Here is a 24039-nt window from a genome sequence, read left to right on the forward strand (position 1 = left end):
CAAAAAACGTAGTTAAAAAGCAAAATGAAAATTTAGGCCATCTTATATGTTACATGTCCACATAACTATCTTATCCCTAGGTAAGATTGAGAACAACTAACAAAACAAAAATCTACTCAGGAAAAACAGCTAATCAGTATGTCCAATAAAAGAACCAAGCATGAGTGAGAAGACGTGGTTCCAGCCTACCATTTTCAAGGAAATCAGGTCCTTGGAGCACGCTGGGTTGGGAGTCTTGGAATGGAAAGTAGTACTGGACATAACAATCTGCTTCTCCCCAGACTGTTGCCTGAAGGGGCACGAGCCCTTTAACCATCACCACATGGAACTCAAAGTGGTGCTCCATCAATCGGTTTCCTTGGTTTTCTGGCTATGAAATGAAGCAGATGCTGGTGAGCTTTAAATGTGAACCTGTTTAGAATACTCTTGCTTGTCTCTGAGGAAACCTAACAGAAATCTATATATAAGTTTCACGACTACTCAGTGTAACCAGAACAAGCAGGATTTACCCTAGACTGTAAGACTGGGTCAGTGTTAGGAAGTTATAAATAGGATTCAGAGCATCAGTGGAACACAAGAAGATGGTCTCAGTCTCAACAAATATTGAAAATGAAAGTGGTAAAATTCAACATCTGTTGTTGATAAAAGCTCTCAGAATAGGACATTGCTTCCTTAACAGGAAAAAGAATACCTATTTGAAGCAAGACGGTATTAATTACTACTTCAAAGTAAGTTGGGGATAATGCTGAGACTTAGAGAGGTAGTGAACACATGGTTGCTAAGAGTTATTATTTCATAACCACTACTTGTGTGCTTATTGAGTGTTTACCATGAGCCAGGTACTGTATCCACACTTGCCTTGTATTAGCTGGCTAACACGCATGACTTTGAATTATAGCCCAGGCTCACAAGCTCCCTGACCCTGAAGTCAGTGTTCTTTAGCTGTCTTAGCAGACACTAGCAACCAGTTAACAGAAATGTTCAAAGGACAAATCCAGGGTTCAGCTAAGAGTGGGACTATAGGTTTTAAATAATACCCTAACTACAAATCCAATAAATCGAGAGAAAACTGCACTAAGTATTTGTTTTGAAACCCCAAAACATATGAAGCAATTCTGATTCAAAAATTTCCCTTTGGGAAATAGAAAGCTTACAATTTGATCCCTGGAAGAAAAAAATGGCAGAGTGGAGCTCTCTTAAGAGTCACAGAAGCTGTTGAATTTGGCCATATGGCACTAGAGCAACTTAACAATTGATCCTGAAGATGGTGAACTGGAGGAAAGACAGTGTAAGAGGAAAGCAGTTTTACGTGTTAATATCCAACCATACAGGCAAATTTCTCAAGGATTTCCTCCGTGGATGTACCTGAAGAATCCATGTTCTAACTTTCAGTATGAATTTAATAGATCTCTATGTCTATATTGCAAGCTAAGGGCTATACACCAGCTAAAAAGATGTGAAAACATTATAGGATTATTCTTTATCTGTGCTTTTTATGCAATTTTCAATTAGTATGTTATGACTCCAGGCAACTAACCCAGTGACTTTGATTCTGCCTTACCACCTATTTAAAAAAAAGTCAAAATCCACTGTATGCAGCTATAATGAAACTAAACATGGAAATGTAGGCCAATATATCTTCTCAATTGTACAGCAACGTATAAAATAATTCCTTTTTTTAAAAAGATTTATTTATTATTATACAGTGCTGCATGTATGCCTGCAGGCCAGAAGAGGGCACCAGATCTCATTATAGATGGTTGTGAGCAACCATGTGGTTGCTGAGAATTGAACTCAGGACCTTTAGAAGAGCAGTCAGTGCTCTTAACTGCTGAGCCATTGCTCCAGCCCAATAAATTATTTCTTAATTATTAGTGAAAAACAAGGCATTTCATTGTTAATTACCATACCAACTTTATCAACACACAGGGTAAGATTTTAGTCTTATGCTTGGGCTCTGTCTCTTGTAAGACAATTTAGTACATTGGAGGATTAATACCTGGATGTCCAAACAGATTTTCTTCTTTTTTTGTTGTACTGGGATTAAAACCAGTCTTTTATATACTAGGTGAGTTAATCAAGATTTGTTTATATTTTATGTGCATGTATCTAAATATATCCATGTGTACCACATATGGACAGGGTGTTGGATCCCCTAGAAGTAGAGTTATGGGAATTATGAGTTATCTGATATACATGCTTGGAACTGAACTTGGAACTTCTAAGCACTCTCTCTAGCTCCAAAAGTCGTCGTCGTCGTCGTCGTCGTCGTCGTCGTCTTCTTCTTCTTCTTCTTCTTCTTCTTCTTCTTCTTCTTCTTCTTCTTCTTCTTCTTCTTCTTCTTCTTCTTCTTCTTCTTCTTCTTCTTTCTTCTTCTCCCCCCCCCTCTCTCTCTCTCTGTGTGTGTGTGTGTGTATTTTGAGACAAACTTTCAAAAGTTGAAACTTTGAACTTACTACATAGCCAAGTATAGCTTTGAGTGTTTGAGTCTCCTGCCTCTACCTTCCAAGTGCTGGGATGATGATGTGTGCTGCCACACTTGGTTTGTGAAGTCCTGGTGATAAAACACAGGGTTCATGAATGCTAGGCAAGCACTTTACCAACTGAGCTACATGTTCAGCAGACTAGACTAGTTCTTTATCATGAACTATAGCTCTAATCCTAGGTTTTGTTTATAAATTCAATGAGGTAAGAGGAATATAAAAGCCATTTAAGATATAAGAGAAGAATACCAATGACTCTTCTGACTTAAAACAAGCACTTGTAGGGCTGAGGAGATAGCTTAGTGTGGCGGCCTGTGGTTGTAATTCAAGTGCTCAAGGGGCAGAGACAGGAGGGTCCCTGGGTTTACTGGCTAGTCAGCCTAGCATAAAGGTGAGTTCCAGGTCCCATTGAGAAAGACTGTCTTAAAGGACAAGGTAGAGAGGGCTGGAAGGATGGCTCTGTAGTTTGGAGCACTGGATGCTCTTCCAGAGGGCCAGGGTGTGATTCCTAGCACCTACACAACATCTCGTAACATCTGTAACTCCAGTTCAAGTCTGATGCCCTGTTCTGGCACCAGAAACAAACATGGCAAATAGATATATATGAAGGCGAAACACCCATACATATAAGATGAAAAAATTAAAAAATATTAAAAATTACTTTAAAAAGTAGAGAGCAATAAAGAACAACAGCTAGTGCTGACCTCTGGTCTCCACCGGCACACATGTGCACATCCCTAAATACATATACACCACACGCACACATGCCTGAAAGGTGAGGGCTCCTGAAGAATAACACCTGTGTTTAAGAACTGGCTGCTGTATGCATGTGTGCATACATGCACTTAAACACATGCACATGCACACACATACCTTTCCCCACATAAAATAAAGCAAGTACTGGAGTGCAAGTTATACTGTTTTCTAGAGCCTTTAACTGAGTAATGGGTTCACTGAAATGTGAAAAGAAAATGAGATAGTTTTCTGTGAACCATAATGTTGGGTCATTACCATAGCAACAGATGTTACAGGTGGCTTGTCCAGGAAATGGGCTGGCCTAGGGCTGAAGGGTGGGAGTGTTCCTTCTTCATTCTTTAATCTTTGAAGCATCATTATCTGATCTGAAGAACCCATGGCTAAGAAGACTCGAAGACTCCCATTTTGGTGGCCTGAGAACACATCAATTACAGGCATATAGCTGTCCACAGCAACAACTGGGTACCTGGCATCAAGCAGCAGACGAGAAATCTTGGGATCTCTAGGGAGTAAGACATTGTGAATGAGCAAATAACTATCAGTCATGTCAGAGTTGCTTACTTGGCTCATTTTCTCAGTTTGTTAGAAATGGATTGATAACCAGAAAAATAAATTAGTGGTTTTAAAAAACACGATTCTGTTAGTACCCAAACTAAAATTACAAGGCAAGTAAATTCAGTCTGCAGTAAGTACAGGGCTGGGAAGGAGTCCAGTTTATCTTTGTACCATGGCAGCACCAAGTCCAGAGTCTGCAATGGAACAGTATTACACAGTGAGCTTGTTGAATTGACTTTATATAGTCAATGTGGTCAACTAGGAAAGGTATAGATGTCACAGTCTGAAAGATAAGGTCTGGATAATAGTACCAATAATATCTACCATCTACTAAGCATTAACTACATAAGCATTAATCATTTTCATAGTGTTTTTAACCCATTTACACTGCAAAAGTTGGTATTATCCATTATTAAAATAAAATCTTATTCAATTCTCTTTCTCTCCCTCCCCCCCGCCTCTCTGCCCCTCTCTCCTCTCTCTCTCCCCTCTTTCCTCTCTCTCTCCTCTCTCTCTCTCTCTCTCTCTCTCTCTCTCTCTCTCTCTCTCTCTCTCTCTCTCTCTCTCTCTCTCTCTCTCTCTCTCTCTCTCTCTCTCTCTCTCTCTCTCTCTCTCTCTCTCTCTCTCTCTCTCTCTCTCTCTCTCTCTCTCTCTCTCTCTCTCTCTCTCTCTCTCTCTCTCTCTCTCTCTCTCTCTCTCTCTCTCTCTCTCTCTCTCTCTCTCTCTCTCTCTCTCTCTCTCTCTCTCTCTCTCTCTCTCTCTCTCTCTCTCTCTCTCTCTCTCTCTCTCTCTGCCTCTCTCTCTTCTCTCTTGCTGCTCCTGTCCCTGGAAGCAGGTGTCCCCTCTCCCCCTTTCCCTTAAAATCTTATTCAGAAGGTTAAGTAACTTAGTTAAGGCTACACAGCTAGCAGTTGACCTGGGATTCAAGTATTGATTATTTTTCACTTTTAATTAATTCATGTATGCGCATGTGTAGTTTGGGAGTGTATGCATATGTGTGTATGTGCACACGGAACCTGGAGGTTGATGTAAAGTTTTTCCTTGATTGCCTTTGATATTCTGAGATAAGGTCTCTTACTTAACCTGAAGCATCATTTTGGCAAGACTGGCTAGCCAGGAAGCTCCAGGATCCCCTTGCTTCCATCCACGCAGTGCTGGGTTTACAGATGCATGCATCGGTGCTGGGAATAGAACTTAGGTCCTCATGCTTTTGCAGCAAGTACTGTACCAGTCGAGCTACCTCCCAAGCCCCTTATTTATCTTTGTTCTACCACTGAGCTATACCTCCAGTCCTGAATTATTTGATTCTAAACCTCAATAATTTTCTTTTACCAGGCTGGCTCTTGGTGCTGCCACTTACTTGCTGTATGGCTTAAATCACCAATTTAACTTTCCACAGCCCAGTTTTTTATTTGTAAAATATAGGTTTTAAAACTTCTATAACAGAGTTGTTAGAACTAAACTGAGACAGTAATTGGTAGCTACTACTGTTTTGTACTTGATCAACAAAGGATGGCATTTAATGAGATAAGAAGGGGCATCAAGTAAGGATAACAGGTCAAATGAATGTCACAATTAAAAGGAGGTGATGTATGTGTTTGTGTGTGTGAGTGTGTGTGTGTGTGTGTGTGTGTGTGTGTGTGTGTGTGTGTGTGGTGTGTTAGCGGTGGTGACAGTGAGCTGAAAGGCTAGAACAGATATTGATACCCATTGTTTCAGCCGTACTCCTCAGCCTGGTTATGTTCAATGCTATCACATTAAGTAAACCCATGCATTTTCTCACTAGATTCTCATGATTGCTCCACAAGTGAGACAGTGGACCCAGCATCACCCTCATTTTAGAGATGAGGGAAAAGAAGCCAGAGATACTGAATTCCTAAAGTTACAGGACAGCTTTCCTCATTTGTAAAATAAGGACCATGATAATAGTGAAGATCTAGTGAGATAATGCACACACCCATGTTGTCTGTAATTTGCAACAGAGCCACTCTCGGGCTTAAGCAATTAAAAATCTGTACTTTGAGTCAAACAGAAAAGTCTGTATGAATAGAAATAAGCTTCAAGTTAGTCAGGGTTTTACTAGTTATTAAAGTTAGCAAATCTCGACGGGCGGTGGTGGCGCACGCCTTTAATCCCAGCACTCGGGAAGGCAGAGGCAGGCGGATCTCTGTGAGTTCAAGGCTGGGCTGGACTGACAGCCTCCAAAACAATACAGAGAAACCCTGTCTCAAAAAACCAAAAAAAAAAAAAAAAAAAAAAAAAAAGTTAGCAAATCTCAACTTGTTACAGAAATCTTGAGAACAGCTGCTATGAACTATATTGTCATTTCATGATGAAGTCAACCATTAGCTGGAAGACTTCCTTGGGCACTAGAGCTTTTGAGTAGGCTCCAGGGCCAGGTATCTGGTTCCAACCCTGGTATGCAACACGTAATTTGAATCCTTTGAATCCGTAGTCATGCTTCTACACCTGCATCAGAGGTTGCTAGGAAGTTAAATGCTTTAAGTCCTAAGGTTCGTTTTTCCTTTTTTGGTTTTTCAAGACTAGGCTGGCCTCGAACTCACATAGATCTGCCTGCCTCTGCTCCCCGAGTGCTGGAATTAAAGGTGAGTGCCACCACTACCTGGCAAGTCCTATGGTTCTTAATGAACTCCTGAAACTCAGGGAAGTAGGGTCTGTGTGGCAGCTTTACAACAGAAGAAAGAACAGGAAGTGCATGAAACTGAAAAAGGTCCTTCAGAGGATTCTATTCATGCTTGCATACCCAAAGAATTCATCTCTAGTCTACATAAAGTTAAAGATGAAGAATAAAGAATACTTCAAAAGGTCCTATTTACTTGAATGACATGTAAAACTGATGGAGGGGGAGTTTCACCAGCCCGAGCAGCTTGTCCTGTCCTGGGCTCCGCACCTTGTTCCAAGTTTCAATTATCATCACATTGTTCTTAAGTCTTTCCAGGTATTTGGAAGACAGGGAGACAGGAATCACCTAGGGAGAATAATCAGGAAAAACAATTTCTACCACTAAAATAATTAATTTATACTTTTATTCAATAATAGTTTACTGAAAGCCTACTATGTGTATGCACAGTACTATGCTGAAAATACTAAAATAAAATCCAGTCTGTATCCTCCTAGACACACAGTCTGCTGTAAGAGAATAACACATACAAAAGACAGCTGCGAACCAGGATGGGTTCTCTCTGATGACAGGGTTCACAGAGAAGATTGCCAGGCATGTCAAATATGGTGCCTAGTACGAAGACTCTACACTTAAGACAGAATCACGAGATAGAAGACATTTGCCTCCTGTTCCCATAAACCACAAATGGACAGGAAACATACAAAGTTACCTGGGAGAAATTAAAGACAGGCTGTGCTGTGCCCCATGAGATGGCAGACGTGGTGACTTCCTCTGTGCTGAAGAGTTTGCACTTTAAATAAATATTACATGGTGGTGGTTTCTCCAACTCCCCAGAAACAAAACCTTTCCCATCGGGTACCATCAACAGTACATGTAATAGTAAAGTATTTTCTTTGCTTGACCCATTTGTTTGATGTGCTAAATGGTGATGTGGCATAGTCATGAAGCCTGAATTTGAGGCAATAGGGTTTGCTGACTTTGGGTTGGACAGCACTAAATTCTGTGTTTTCTTTGAAGTTTCCTCATGAACTTGATTTGAGTTCTGTGGATTTTTGGTACAGGTCGTATCCTGGAGTGTTTCTGGTAGTATCATATCTGGACTTGTAGCAGCAGAAAGTGAAGTGTGTTGGGTGCTGCTTCTTAACTTAGCACTGACACCAGTGAAATCCTTGTTGCCTAAAACAAGCTCCATGGTGACCTAGGAAACACAAAAAGAGAAGCATCAATAAGAATGTCTCATAGAACTGGAATCAGAATTTTGGAGCTGACAGCATACTTAATAATGAATTCATCCATCCTCAAATACTAACAGGCATATATATATATATATATATATATATATATATGTCAACTTGCCAGACTAACTTAACAGTATATGATGACCCGGAAAATCATCTTTTACCAGAAAATAAGGAAATGCTAAGAAAAGGATGGAGACATATATAATTGACACAGACTCCCACTGCCAAGTCAGAATTAGTAACAGCAACAGATTATATAACCTATTGACTAATGTAAGAATCTGTCAGTTCACACTAATACAAAATTAACCTGGAAAGGACAGTAATTCCTCTTTATTATTATGCAGAATAATGTCAATCAATAAATGCTCAGAGAGCTGGATGTAGCTCTGTGGTAGAGGAGTTACATAATGGGCACAAAGCTCCAAGTTCCAGCACTGGAGGAAAAGAAAAGCACAAGGAACATGAAGTTAGAAATCATCATTGTGTGGCACAGTTTTAACCCTGGCACTTGGGAGGCAAGGACAGACAGACCTCTGTGAGTTTAAGGTCAGCCTGGCATAGTGAGTTCCAGGACAGACAGGACTAAACAGTAAGATCTTATCTCAAAAACAAGAACAAAAAAGAAACTACCATTTTATAACTATCTTAATAATACGATTGAGGCTAAGTTAGCTAGAGTACACCTGCCATTCCTGGATTTGGGGAGGCTGAAGTAGGAGGACTACATAATGAAGTCCTGTTTCAAAAAAATCAAAATAAAAAAAACTAATTGAGGTAAACCAGTAGAGGGATAGCCTACAGAATAAATAACTGGCTTACCTTAAAAATTATTAAAATGCTGAAATAAGAAGAGCTATAGAACCCTTTCAGTTTAAAGGGAATTGGAAAGAAATAAAATTTCTACATTAGAAAAAAATTCTATAAAGGAAAAAAGTATTGACATCTTTGGTGAAATTAGCACAGGTTGTAGACAGAATATATCACTCATGTTAAGTTCATTTTTAAAACTCAAGTACTATGTATGATAGAGTGTTTTCAGGAAATGCATGGAATCCATGTGAAGGGACTTAGGAACAGGTTTAATGTAACTTAAATAATTCAGAAAGTATTCACGTGTATACATTTACATTGCATATTTATGCAGATATGGAGGGAGAAGAGGAAGTGAGAGGAGAGAAAAAGAGGAGTGAGACACTGCCTCAAAACAAACAAACAAACAAACAAAAACCAAACAGCAAGCAAGCAGAAGAGGGTAAGAAATGAATCTGAGGGGCAGAAGTGGTTACTAGTTATTGGAAGAATGAATTACTAAGGATAGACTGCCTACTGTTGTTCTCTGAAACCCTTGTTTTCCATAGCCAAGCTCTTTTTCTCTGTCAAGTCTCAATCTTGTGTAGTACTTCTCAGTTCCTACCATGTACAACAGTGGTTTTCAACTTTCACTTTAATACAGTCCCTCATGTTGTAGTGACCCCAACCATAAAATTATTTTCACTGCTACTTCATAACTGCAATTTTGCTACTGTTATGAATTGTAATGTAAATATTTGAGATGTAGGATATCTGATATGAAACCCCTGTGAAAAGGCCATTCAACCCCCAAAGGGGTCATGAGAACCATTGGTGTAGGATAAGGACAGAAACAAATTTTATCTCATCATTCCAATCTATTACCCTTCTAAGACTTGAACTTTGAAGTCAAGAATGGACCAAGCAGCTCAAAAGTAAAACTTGGATGAAGATGATTAGTTTCAGGCCAACCTGGGCTACATAGGGAGACACTGTTTCAAAAAACAAGGTGGGTTTGGGGAACAGTAGCATGAACCAGTATGGCACTCCAGTGATTCATGCCCAACCTTTCAACATCACCATGTGATGTCATCTACAAAAATCATGACTGACAGCTGTGCAGTAGAATCATAAAAACAATGCAAAAACAAACAGACAGAGCCCCTCATGTTTTAAGTAAGTTTACTGTTTTATGTTGGGTCACATGTACCTGTTAGGCTATGGGTTAGACAAGCCTATATTGGATTTGTCTGTCTTGGCTATTGGTAGGCAAAGGTGAAGTAGAAGGGAGGGTAATGCCCTGAAAGCCTTGTACTTTACCCTTTGAGCAATTAGGAGCCAAGAGAATGTTTTAGGACATGAGTATGGAAATTTCAAAGACTAAACAACTAGAGTTGGGCATGGTAGCCAGTGCTCAGGAGGCCAAGAGGCAGAGGACTGCAGATGTGAAAAGAAGCTTGTACTACATAGTGAGTTCCAGGCCAGCTTGACTATATAGGGAATTTTTGTCTCAAAAACCAAACCAGAAAACTTACTGTGATACCAAACAAGGCTGTATTGAATCCATATATTCAAATCCTGCTACTGAGACATTCTGAGGCTGCTAACACAGGGAAAGGGCCTTTCTCTAAGACACTTCAGAATTCTCTCGAGCGGGCATGCACTGCTTTCCTCTTTGTTCCCTGCCATCATCCAGTGTCTGTTCAGAACCAACGCCTTTTCATTTCCCCTCACTCCCTGTAATGCACCATCCACACAGAAATATTTTAAAATGAAAATAAGATGTCACTCCAGCACTTTGGTGTCTTTTCCTTGGCTCACAGGCCAAAATTTAAACACTGCTTTGGCCTAAAGGATCTGAATTTCACTCTTACTCATGTGTATAGCTCTATTTTCTCCCATTTAACTCTTGCTTGCTATCCTGTGGTACCAATCCTTAGAGTATTTACACATGCTTTTTACTTTTCCAACTATCACCTTAGACACAGCTCCTTAGAGAGGACCTGTCTGTCCACCCCCTGCTTCCTCCCAGGCACTACTGTATGTATTTATTGCCTTCACAGCACTCTGTTGATCTTTAACAGAAGCCTCCCAACTGTAGAGACCTTGCTTTTCCTGCTCACAGCTGTATTTTCAGCTCTAGGCAATATTTCATGCTCAGGAAATATTTGTGACTTTCTGGATGTATACCCACGTACCTTTAGGGGGCCAAGTGAAGATGAACCACTTTCCTGTTGCACTGGAAGCTGGTTACTGAAAGAAAGCAGCTCTGACTGAATGACAGCACGCAAAGGGAGAGACGCAGATCCAATGACTTCTGGCTGACAGAATAAGGAAAGAAAAAGCTTAAGGAGGAGCCATGGGGGACTTTAACTGAACTGACAGCCTATGATGGCTTGTGAGAGAATAGCACTTGATGAAGTACAAGGCTCCACTATGATGTGACCAACAATGCTAACATATCCTGCTAACTTTTCCTTTCCTTTATGGGTTTTATTATTTTCCCCTAGAAAATACAGGTTACAGAGAGTTTCATAAGCCACAAAAAACATTTTTCTCTATTAAAACTTAGTTCTTCTCACATACTGATTACTTCAGTAAGATTCTGTAGCTAATGTTTTGAGACTAAGAAAATCACACTTGATATGCCTGATGCTATCAAGGCTACAAAGGAATGAAAGGTTGACATATGAGCAAGCTGGAATATAAACTGCCAGCACATCTTCATACAGGCAGTTATTATGAGCAGCTTTGATTTTTTTTTTGCTGCAGCAATTCCATTTCTGGAATTTACACTAGAGAAATAATAATATATTAAAGTTACACACAAATTGCATATGTTAAAAGTAGTTGATAACTAGAAATGATTGCAGTGGTTCTCAAACAGTGGGAGAGACCCATTGGGATCACATATCAGATATTTACATAACAGTATTTATAATTCATATCAGATATTTACAATTCATAACAGTAGCAAAATTACAGTTGTGACATAGTAATGAAATAGTTTTATGGCTGGGGGCTCACACAACACTGTATTAAAAAGATTAAGTATTATGAAGATTGAGAACCACTGGTCTAATATGTAACAACTAAGCAAATTTTAGCATATCCGTATAGTTGTATGATAGGCAGTCACCAAAGTGATCAGTTCACAAATACTTTGCTGTTTTTAGATAGGGTCTTACTCTGTCCTAGACTTGTTTTGTACACCAGGAGACCCTTTCTGCTTCTGCCACCCATCTGCTGGGATGACAGGAGTGTACCACCATTGCCTGCTCACTAAAAACTTACAGTACTACGAGCACCCCTTGTCATGTTTGATAAAAGTTGAATAATAAATTTGAAGCTCTTGAATGATTTTAGATATAGACAGAGGGGAAACCCTCCCTTTATTGGATTGGGTAACAGCAGCATGGAGGCAGGCTTTCCACACACTTGATCTAACTCAATTCAAAGCAGAAGGGCAATGGAAATACATGAAAGAAGCAACTTAACTGACTAGAAAGTTAGGTATACTTACTTTACCATAACAGCCCAACACCACAGCTGTCTCCACTGTTCCCCAGCATGAGGAAAATTCTAATTAAGGGCTCCCCTCTACATATAAGAATGTCTTTTACATCAACTTGGGCCAACTGCCAAACTTCTGGAGAAGCTACTAACTTCCTCAAACTTACTAGAGAACTGGAGACAGATAAGATAGTATACCTCCAGTCTAATAGAGAATCGAACAAACCAGCACCATGGAAAAACTCACCTAAAAGGTGGCCTTTTTCAGGCAGTCGTTGGGCTACACCACTGCCTAGACTCAACCCTCCATTCCATTCTTTCAGAAAATCAGGGATATAAGAACATTTGGAAGACAAGATAGGATACCAATAAGACAGCCCCAAGGAGGCTTATATAAATATGAATATATAATTACCCAAACATAAAATTATGTGAAAAACTATTTCATTAAAAGAAAATTGAAATAAAAAGTCCATGACACAATGTTAAAAACAAAACAAAACAAAACAAAATCCAACCCAACAAACAAGAGATAGATACAAAATTGCATAACATATTGTACTCAGTTGAAAGACATGTCAGCAGGGTCTCTATCCCTACCGGTTTGTAATCTCAGCTACTTAGGAGGCTAAGAAAGAATAGAAAATTCTGTGGTTGGCACACTCCCACAATCCTAGTACTTAGAAGGCTAAGATGGGAGGATCGCAAGTTCAATACCAGCCCGGGTTACATGAATGAGACCATGTCTCAAAAATAAAAAACAAAAACAAAAACAAAAAAACCAAAACCAGATCACACCAGATCAGACCTTCAAGAACTTACATGATGCTCTGGCCCTGCTTTTGTTAGAGTGGGAATCTCAGACAAATCACTGAGACTTGGTACTTGATTCACAGGGTTGTCCATTATTAGATTTGATAGTATGCTGACAGATAGTATTTAACATAGTAACATTTGTGCTACTTGAGCCCAGAAAATGCCTGGTGTGAATGGTAGGGTTCAAATGACTTACCTTTTTCTGTGGGGCTTTCTTTGCATAAATTTGGAAGGTGAGGTTTGAATTCCACCAGTGCTCTATCATTGGGCCACCAAACTCTACTGGACAGACAAATCGCTGCTGGAATTTCACCACTGTGAAGGAGAACAGATAAACAGGCATTTGTCATACAATCCAACCACAGCCATCATTAATCCATGCTTTGCCTCCACCTGCCCTTTTCAAGTACTTTCAGGAATTCAGTGAGTGTGACTTCATAAAATGAAAGACTGTAAGAGAAAAAAAAAGCTGGGTATAGTAGCAGAACATAGGTGGGGTTATACTGTTCAGATGTGTTATGAGAAATGACCATCAAACATGAACCAAGACATTGTGACTTTTTAAAATGTTTTATTTTGAGATCAGGTTTCACTATGTAGCCCTGGCTGGCTTGGAACTCATAGGAATCTGCCTGACTCTGTCTCCCAAGTGCTGGGATTAAAGGTGTGAGCTACTATGGCCTAGCAAACATTACTGTTTTTGAAAATCAGGTAGGTAAGTGGCTCAACAGAAAAAGGAGATTAACTAGAGGGAAGACAAGGGGAAATGAATTTATAGAAGAACAAAATTAAAAATTCCAATAATTAAAGTAAGCAAAATTTCTAGCTAATAGACAAGACATTCAGGCTGTCATTTACATTGAGTATCATCTACTCATACTAGTTAGTCATGTCAGGTGGCCCTGAGTTCTATAAGAAAGCAGTCTGAGCAAGCCATGGGGAGCAAGCCAGTAGGCAGCACCCCTTCCTCCGCTCTACATCAGTTCCTGCCTCCAGTTTCCTGTCCTACTTAAGTCCCTGTCCTGACTTCCTTTGATGATGGACTAAGATGTGGAAGTGTAACCCAAACTCTTTCCTCCCCAAATCCTTTGGGGAGTATAGGACATTACTATAAACAATACAATCTACAGCTAGACATGTGGCACATTCCTGAAAACCCAACCAACACTTGGGAAGCCAAGGCAGGATGACTTGAAGTTTGAGGTCAGCCTAGTCTACATAGCAAAACCAGGCCATGGGTGGTGTCACACACTCCTAATTCTAGCACTCTGGTCAGAGGCAGTGATCAGCGGAAAACCAACTTTGCTGTTTACCTCCATCTGCAACTTTACTGGAGGCAAGTCGCACGACCTCAGTGATCAAAGCTGTCTTTCCCAGTCCACTTTTGGAAAAGCCCACAGGAAAGTGATACTCCACAAAGAAAGTGCTGGAAGAAAAAAAATGATTAAAAACAAAATAAGGGCTGGAGAGATGGATCAGCAGTTAGGAGAACTTGTTGCTCTTACACAGGACGATCCAAGTTAGGTTCCCAGCACTCACATGAGTGGTGATATCTTGCTTATACAAATAAAGCCTGACTGAAGGTCAGAGAATGGAGCTTGCCACTAGCTAACCATAGAGGTCTGGAGGTCTGTACAGACAGACAGGAAGTGAGACAGCTGGGCAGAAACAGGATAAAGCAGGGTGAAACAGGAACTTGCTCTCTTGTCTGCTGAGACACTAGGAGGTAAGGTGTGGCTGTGGCTTACTCCTTCTTCTCTTTGACCTCTCAGCATTTCCCTCTGTATATGACTCCGGATTTTTATTATCTAATTAAGAATTCCATTTACACTTCAGTTCAGTGCCATGGAATCTGAGACCCTCTTCTGACCTCCTTGGGGACCACATGTAGTACTCATACAGGTAAAACACCCATATACATAAAAAAGAAAAAAATCTAAAACCAAACAAAACAGAAAGAAGATGTATTTTCTGTCTTTCTGACTTTGAAGTTCTCATTTCCAGGATTGCATGGCCTCAGAGGTCACTTAGAGCTCACATCTGTTCTTCAAAGCTTTCACCATCTGCCACTGGGACAGAGCACCCACAGTACTTTCAAGATAAATATCTATCCAGCTCGAGGTGCTATGCTATAGACAACCATCTTAGGTGCCTGTCTCTTGCTGTAACTGTAAGTGCTCTAAGAATTGCTTCCACCCCAGCTTTCTTTATTCTAAATTTTCCCTCATTCTTGGTAACTTCAAATCACTTTTATTGATTGACAATGTACATGAAAACAAATCACAAAGAGTTATACTCTTCCTATTATCAGGCACACTTTCCCCAGAAGCCATTTGGCTTTCTTATTTAGACATACCACTTTTTTGCTGCTGATGTTGTTGCTGCTGGCTTTGGTGGTTTCCCGGCAGAGCTTTTTCTGCTTGGTGTCATATGGGGACTTTCTGGAGGGACTCCCATGGTTTCAATGATGATTCTGACTGAATGTATTCTACCCAGAAGTGCCAGTCTATCCACACTCAGTGATGTTGCTGGGGTAGGTCCTGGAGTTCTTAAGGGCACTTCTTTGTCAGTCACATTTCTGTAAGTTCACAGATGGGTAGGCATGAGTTAGAGGTCCTACTGGGAACAATCCAGGTGCATAGGAGAAAAGAGATCGAGCAGCGAGTATTTCTTTTCAAAGGTAAGTAGAAATAGCTCTGTGTTTTACTTTGAGACAGTGTCTCACTATGTATAGCCCAGGCTGGTCTGAAACCCCCAACCTCCTGCTTCTGTGCCCATGCTGGACTAGGAAACAGCATTTGTGATCAGAATCTGGCTCTCATCTAAAAATGTGTAAAAATATTCTTTAACTGTAAGGTTTATATCCATACAAGTACAGGAATGAATGTTACAGAACTAGATTTTCTAAAAGGGAAGTCTAACTTACTCTAGTTTACCTACTATCCCATCTCGTTACCATGTCACTTTGTATACTCCTCTCCACATTTTCCAGACAGGCATGACCACAATACACAAACTACAACCCACTGTTCTACTTTCTTCATAACCCATCTTTTCATGTGTCATCTTTTTTAAAACTTTTTAGGACAGGGTTTCTCTATGTAGTTCCGAGTATAGTGGAACTCAAATGCGTATACCTGGTTGGCCTTGAACTCCCAGAGGTCCACCAACCTCTGCCTGCTGAGCTGTGCATTACCTTTTGAGGACTGAAATCCTTCAATGGGTTGCCATAACTTAAGCACTTAGGCAGTCTTGGCCAAATCAAGGCCATTTCCCTTGCGACAATGCTCCAGCTCTGCACTAGCTAACATGGGGCATGCGCAGAGGCTCACCTGCTTTTGACAGTGATCCTCTTCCTCAGCTGGTGCTCACTTGACCCTACAACCTTAGAAGACCTGCCAGAGGCTTTTGACTGGTTCATTGTTTTAGAAGGCTCCATGTTATCATCTTCACTGAGGAAATCACTGGCGCTGACTTCAGATTTCTAGGGGAAGATAAAAAGAAGGCATGGCACTGAAAGATGCTTGCTTCAGGGAAAGCAGTTACAACTGCTTCTCCAAAAGCAAGCAGCAATTTCTTTTCGAAAACACCATTCTCTTAAAGAGATAACTGACAGCAGGGATGTATTCCATATTGTTTCTGCAGTTCACAAAGATAAGCTCTAAGTCCATTCCCAGTAAACAAGCAGATGTGACAGTGCTCAGGGAGACCACTACACTGACTGACTGCTGTGTTCTGCATTGTGCTAGGAGCTGCACATGTAGTTAAGGATGCAGCATATTCCTGCCAGTCGCCTTGTCTTGCCTTTACAAGTGGAAAAAGCCAGGCACCTTGTTTGTGATTCCAAGGTTTGAGGGGGAGAATTCACATTTTTTGTCTCCATGATTTTTGAAGTCTGTCTTTCTTTTCTTTTTCTTTTTGTTTTGGTTTTTCGAGACAGGGTTTCTCTGTATTGTTTTGGAGCCTATCCTGGAACTCGCTGGGTAGACCAGGCTTGGTCTGGAACTCACAGAGATCCACGTGCCTCTGCCTCCGGAGTGCTGGGATTAAAGGCGTGGGCCACCACCGTCAGGCAAAGTCTGTCTTTCAACCATAGTTTGAGGCAGAATGGTTGTTACAATGTTACCTGACTGGGTGCAAAGATTGTCATCCCCCCCAATATCCATGCTCTAAATTACTCATTCTGCTTTTAAACTTGCTTTAAAAAAGTAATGACTCTAGAGCCGGGCGGTGGTGGCGCACGCCTTTAATCCCAGCACTCCGGAGGCAGAGGCAGGCAGATCTCTGTGAGTTCGAGGCTGGGCTGGACTGACAGCCTTGAAAACAATACAGAGAAACTCTGTCTCGAAAAACCAAAAAAAAAAAAAAAAATTAATGACTCTATATCACAAATTGCCTTTATGAAAGAAATCGGTTGATAAAATCCCCTTAATTTCATGTTTGAGAAAAGGTACCTACTGTAATCGACTAAATTAGCCTCTTGTATTAAGAAATGCAAAATAAACAGAGAAGGTGGCAATACAATTATTTGGCTCCAAATAAAAGAGGGCATACATTATCTAACACACAGTGTGTTCAGGAAGGCCCAGCTACTCAAGCCTGTCTTCTCCAGCTTCCATCTTTCAGCATTTTTGGGTACATAGTTTGTTGATAAGGAGGACAAATTAACTCAAAGATCAAAGTAGAGAACTTTTTGCTCAGAGGTTTCCCTTTGATGGCTGCTTTTCAAAATGAACACAGATGCCTGGCATAGTGACACACGCCTTTAATTCTAGCACTTGGGAGGCAAAGGCAGGTAGATCTCTATGAGTTCAAGGCCAGCCTGGTCTATATAATGAGTTCCAGGACAACCAGGGCTACATGATGGGATTCTGACTCAAACAAAACAAACATTAAAAATAAAAATGATTAGATGTAAAACAATCAAAATCTAAGCAGGTTCATGGGTTAAAATAAGTTACAGCAAATATAAACATGGCTGTTAAAAAGCTTGGAATTCCAGGAACCACAGAGCTATAATGCTGCATTTCTAAGCTGTGGCCATTTATTACTCAATATCAGAATGTTACACATTGCCTTTGGAGCAGAACATGAGCATGTTAAACCCCCGGCCTTCTGATGCTTCATGATCAACTGGTTCACCATATCAACAAACATTTTCTAAAGTTACTTCATTCACATAGCATGGGGGGTTATTTAGTGACCTCCAAACATTCATTTATTCATTGTCTATAAGATACTGTAAACTTTCAGGCACCAAATTCTGCTTGGGAGAGTCAGGATGGTTTCCTCATAGAATGCCTTTTGCTAGATGGCTAAGAACATTTCCACATTCGCAGTAGAAGGATTAGGAGGAGGGAGAAGTAGGGAGGTACAGGAGCAGTTGGGATGTCTGAGGAATGGGATGGTATGCCAGTGTCGAGACACCAGTGAGTAAACCTCCCAAATAGGGAGACGAGGTCAGGAAGGGAAGTTGGGGTGGAGTTCTACAGCCATGCTTAAAGCAAAAGAACACAGGTGTCCTGTCAGGATGTCTGGGCAAGGGTTCCAATTCTGCTACTTAATGCTTACTTTAAAGCTGAGCCTCACTATGCAGCCTTGAATTTGCTTTGAACAGGGCAGGCCTAGAACCTTGGATCCTGCTGCAGGATTACAAGTGGGTGTGTATCACCACAGGCCAGCTTCCTTGTATTTAACTTCTAAGTATTTAAATTCCTTTTTAAAAAATATTTTATTATTATTTATTATTATGTAGTGTTCTGCCTACACGCCAGAAGAGGGTACCACATCTCTTTACAGATGGTTGTAAATCACCATATGGTTGCTGGGAATTGAACTCAGGACCTCTGGAAGAGCAGCCAGTGCTCTTAACCTCAGCCATCTTTCCAGCCCCCTTAAATTCATTATATTTAACTATCTAAGCTATTTTTCATGGTAAGTAAGACAGAGAAAATACTATTTCATGGGTCCAGTAAAAGAATTGAAGTAAGGAATTAAAAACATGTGGTACAGTTCGTAATTCATAGCAGACAACATGCTAAAGCCTTGGCACATAGAACACCAGTTAAACAAGTTACCAGTGGCGATTGCTGGGGCAGGAAGTCCTGGGTGCTGTCTTTCAAATTCACTCTTTTTTTTTTTTTCTTTCTTGAAGCTAATTCCACCTTTAAGTTTGTTTCTCTTTCGCCTCCCAAGGCCCCCAAAGCTTTTTATCTGTCCTCTAATTCCTATCCCCATCTGGTTAAAACCCTGTCTTTTCCACTTCACCTGCCATGAAAGCTTCTCAGCCTGGTCACCGTGTGCCAGCCTATCCTATGAACTAATTTTCCACATAATTTTCTTCCCAGTGTTGGGGCTCAAAATCAAGGCTTTCCCTAGTTAGGCCAGTGCTAAATTCCCTATTCTATTGCAAATTCTCATTTAGTTAATTGGATTCCTTGCAGTAAGTACATAAGCACACTTTTACTTGGATTTGGGATAGAGCCAAGTGGTAGAGCACTTGCCTAACAGACACAAAGCCCTAGGTTTAGTCACCAGCATCACCAAAAAAACAAACAAAAAACCCCAAACCCCAAACCCAAAAAACCCAAAAACCAACCCCCAAAAAACCCCCAAAAGTATATCCCCAACGCCCCTCCCCTTTTTCCTATATAGGTCCTTCTTTCTATACCCATGTGTAGGTTGGCTTTTGTGATCAGCCTACAAACAAGTCTATAGGGCATTTTCTTGATTAATGATTTGAAGTGGGAGGGCCCAGGCCACACCTGGTAAGTGGTCCTAGTCTAAAGGGGCCAGAGAAACAAGCTAGGAAGCAGTGTTCCTCCATTGTCTCTGCTTGAGTTCCTGCCCTGACTTCCCTCAGTAATAGAAAGTGTAAATTGTGAGTTGTAAGACTAAATCTTTTCCTCCCCAAGTTGCTTTAGGACAGCCTATTTCTCTGTCTTTTATGCCTGCTTATGCTCCTGCTTGGCAATATCATGTAATCTTCCCCATTTTGTCTCAACTTTGGCAGCCCTCCCCCAACTTACTATCAGACCAGAATAAACTACCCGTGTTTCAGCCATTTTATTTCTCTGACATAGAAAAAGGGGAAATCAGAAGTGTGATGGTCTGGACATGATTAGAGAATGCCCCTAAAAGCTTTATATGTTGAAAGTTTGGCCCTTGGTGATCATTAAGATGACAGGCCTCACCAATCTGATTACAGGGGCAGGCAGTTCAGACTGGTGAATACCCCAACTGTCATCATAGAGCCTTCATTCAGTAACTGATGGAACCAGACGCAGGTATCCACAACTAAGCACCAGGCCAAGCTCTGGGAATCTAGTTGAAGAGAGGAAGGAAGGAATATATTAGCAGGGTAGGTCAAGATCACAAAAGGGAAATCTACAGAGACAGTTGAGTCAAGCTGTGGAAACTCATGAACTCTACACCGACAGCTGTGGGGACTCCAGGGGACTGAGCTAGGACCACCATATATGGGAGACAGTTATGAAGCTTAGACTATCCGAGGGGCTCCTGACAGTAGGACCAGGATCTATCCCTGGTGCATGAGCTATTTTGTGGGAGCCCATTCCCTATGATGGGATGCCATGCTCAGCCTTAATACAGAGGGGAGGGGCTTAGTTCTGCCTCAATTTAATGTGCCAGGCTTTGTTGACTTCCCATGGGAGCCCTTACCCTTTGGGAGGAATGGATGGGGGAAGAGGTGGGGAGGGGACAGGAAGAGGGGTAGGAGGGACAACTGTGCTTGGAATATAAAATGAAATTAAAATAAATAAATAATAATAATAAAAAAGATGTTAGGCCTTGGAGATCTTTAGTTCTGTTAGGACAAGTCCTTAGAAGGGATGATGATGGGACCTGTCCCCCCATGGATTCCTGTTTGGTGATGTGGTCCCTCTCTCATATGATGTGAGATGGTGTAGCCAATGGGATCCTTACCAGAGCTTTGTCAGTGTTGTTTAGACTTCAGTTTCTAAACTGAGCTACATCTCTCTTTATAAAATTAGCCATCCTCAGGTATTATTATAGTAACAAACAATGGACTTACATGAGAAGCATGACAGTAACCTCCAGGATTACTTGTGGAAAGTCATTAGGCTCATTATGGATAGTATGTAGAACAGTGGTTCCTAATGCCGTGACCCTTAAATACAGTTCTTCATGTTGTGGTGACCCCAACTATAAAATTATTTTCAGTGCTACTTCATAACTATAACTTTGCTACTGTTAGGAATCATAATGTAAAGATCTGATATATGACCCCTAAAGAGGTTGCAACCCACAGAGTGAGAACCACTTGTCTAGAAGATGCTAACTGAGCAACAGATCATGCAGTTGGACAAAAAAAAGGTTGGAATAAAGCAGAAATGCCTGAAAAGAATTCCGTACTTTACAAGCCAAAAGAGGGTTTTGCCACCTGTGAGTAGAATGTTTCTGGACTTTCTGAGTAGATACTGAGTAGGTTTAGAGGCATGCCTGCATTAGCTGTTTCTTAGATGAGCTCCAACGAAGTCATATGACATACTGCAGCACAGGCTCTGGACATGGGTGAATCTGTGTCCAGAGCCTGTGGACACAGGCTACATATTCTGGCTATGACATTTGCTACATATTCTTGGGACAGAATAGAGCGTCACTAGGCTGTCTCTTTTCCGTAAAATGATAATACTTTCTCCCTCTGGCTGTTATTATTATTAAATAAGCTATATGTGACTTTGGCTACTAAATGCTGTGTTCTCCGATATGTATGGCTTCAGATTCAATGACTTACGGGCACTGTGTAAAACAAGTTCTCCAGGAGACTCTGATCATACTGAGGGTCATTCAGGTCACTGCTGCAATACACATCGCTTCCAGGAGAGGGGGAGTCTGGAGGAGAGCCTAATCCATTCCAGAAATGACCATGGGATAATTCAGTACTGGAGACAAGAAAAACAAAGGCAAAGATGTTAACAGAAGGTTCAGTGAAACTACTCTCTCTCTCTGACAAAACTTCCTAACATGTGAAAGAAGGAATGCTAAGGACTCTCAACAGACTACTGGGTGACTTTTCCAACTCTATTTCCCCTCTCTTGGGATAATGTCAACTAGTACTCAAAACCCACTACTGACACACATTGTGTTCTTACTCAGCAAATATCTGTTGCCCATCTATTATGTGCTATGGTTGCCATAGAGATGTCTAACCTAGGTCAGCTGTGCTCCTATGGTGTCTGTGCTCTAGCTGGGAGAAAAAATGGTAAATGTTTTTTGTGGAAAAAATGGAAAATTCACAAAAACACCTTCCTGAACTAAGCAAACACGTGTATTTTGGAATTATAATGATGTAATTTCACATTAGATATAAAACTGAATAAACTCGGTGAGTTCGAGGTTAGCTGATCTACAGACCAAGTTCCAGGACAGCCAAGGCTATAAAGAGAAACTCTGTCTTGAGAAACAAAAGAAACAAAAATGAATAAAGCACTACAAGGAGTTTATAACTAAAAAGTACATATGTAAATAACTATACATTCATATAAATAATTTATCTTCTTAATTTTTCTTTCTCTTATAGTAATTAATATTTAGTATTAGTGAACTGAATAATATTTTAAGATATCCATTAATAATAAAGCAGTAATATTAAATACCATATGCTGATCACCGACTCATGTATTAATTCATTCTCTGCTTCCTTTTCAAGCTAGCTACCATTCTTTTTCTTTAATTCCTACAAAAATGTGTATAATCTAATATAACCTTCAAATGAGACAATGTACGTTATTTTAAAATTTTTTATTTTTATTACATTTACTTAGAGGAGGGGTAAGGGGTAGAGATAGGAGGAAGGAGCAAGAGAGAGGAAGAGAAGGGGGAGAGGGAGAGGGCGTGAGCACATTTGCACGTACAGGTAACTTGTACCACATGGGCTCCAGGGATAGAACTCAGGCTGTGAGGTTTGGTGGCAAGTGCTTTTATCTGCTGAGCTACCTTGCTAGCCTCTTTGGAAGTAAAACTGCTCTTTTTCTAAAAAAAAAGTATTCTTGGTATTCGTTTCTATAACATCTTTTTGAAAAAATATTTGTTTATTTTATGTCTATGAGTGTTTATCTATATGTATGCATTTGTACCTGGTTACACAGTACATAGCAAGTTCAAGGCTACCCTAAACTACATGACAGCTGCCCCTCAAAACACAACCCCCCAAAATAACAAACCTTAAACAAGTAAAGTGTGCTTCTTAAAAACTTGTTTCTTGTGTATGCACAACATACTGCTTTTAACCTCTCCTAGATAGTAATGTTTACAGTAGCTCCTCAAGGGACAATACATGATGAGTCTTGTTTTAGTGCACATTAACAATATTCACAATGAGGAGTTCTGCCAGACCCCACCCTCGGCTCTCCCCACACCAGTGTGACTGGCTTCAGGGTGCCAGACTTCAGCCCACCAGGCTTCAGTGCCCATGACTTCAGCCCACCTGGCTTCAGGCTTCAGGAAGGAGGAGATTTCTGCCATACCCCACTCTTGGCTCCACCTCCACCCACCGAACTCTGCACAAGTGTGGAGAATACCAGGAGAAATCAGACCATCTAGAGTTGCAGACGATCAAGCCTTGGCCCACATATGTCACAGGGAGACCAGTGGAGACAGAGACCCCACCTGCACCCACTGGAAGAAGGGATGGGAAGACGACAGTATAAGAATACACTCGGCAATAGAAAGACCAATATGACTCCACCAGAATCTAGAGACTCCACACCAGCAAGACCTGAAAAGCACAACACAGAGGAAGCAGAAAAGACAGACCTTAAAGATTATTTTATGAAGCTGGGCGGTGGTGGCGCATGCCTTTAATCCCAGCACTTGGGAGACAGAGGCAGGCAGATCTCTGTGAGTTCAAGACCAACCTGGTCTACAAAAGCTAGTTCCAAGACAGCCTCCAAAGCCACAGAGAAACCCTGTCTCGAAAAACCAAAAAAAAAAAAAACCAAAACAAAAAACAAAAAACAAACTTAATTTATGAAGATGATAGAGACCTTCAAAGAAGAAACGAGAAAATCCCTTAAGGAAATAGAAGATAAAACAAACCAAAAAATTCAAGAAACAAGCAAATCTCTTAAAGAATCTAAAGAGAGTCAAGAAAAAACAAACAAACAAGTAAAGGAAACAACTCAAACAGTCCATGCCTTGAAAACCGAAATTGAAGCAATAAAGAAAACACAGAATGAGGGGATGCTGGAAATAGAAA

General features: G+C 40.7%; 1 protein-coding gene across 2 annotated transcripts in view; it reads right to left on the minus strand.

The window, feature by feature from the left end:
• C2cd3 (C2 domain containing 3 centriole elongation regulator) overlaps positions 1 to 24039 on the minus strand; it is a 99984-nt gene that overhangs the window by 45679 nt on the left and 30266 nt on the right. For both annotated transcript variants that reach the window (XM_040758050.1, XM_040758053.1), the window contains exons 8-17: positions 21577 to 21724; positions 16133 to 16284; positions 15157 to 15378; positions 14114 to 14226; positions 12997 to 13115; positions 10670 to 10792; positions 7148 to 7636; positions 6632 to 6783; positions 3495 to 3741; positions 190 to 370 (exon numbers count right to left, since the gene is read on the minus strand). In XM_040758050.1, coding sequence (XP_040613984.1) covers positions 190 to 370; positions 3495 to 3741; positions 6632 to 6783; positions 7148 to 7636; positions 10670 to 10792; positions 12997 to 13115; positions 14114 to 14226; positions 15157 to 15378; positions 16133 to 16284; positions 21577 to 21724 — 1946 coding nt within the window. The remainder of the gene's footprint in view (positions 1 to 189; positions 371 to 3494; positions 3742 to 6631; positions 6784 to 7147; positions 7637 to 10669; positions 10793 to 12996; positions 13116 to 14113; positions 14227 to 15156; positions 15379 to 16132; positions 16285 to 21576; positions 21725 to 24039) is intronic.

Source organism: Mesocricetus auratus, unplaced genomic scaffold (assembly GCF_017639785.1).
Source record: "Mesocricetus auratus isolate SY011 unplaced genomic scaffold, BCM_Maur_2.0 Super-Scaffold_4256, whole genome shotgun sequence".
NCBI lineage: Eukaryota > Metazoa > Chordata > Mammalia > Rodentia > Cricetidae > Mesocricetus > Mesocricetus auratus.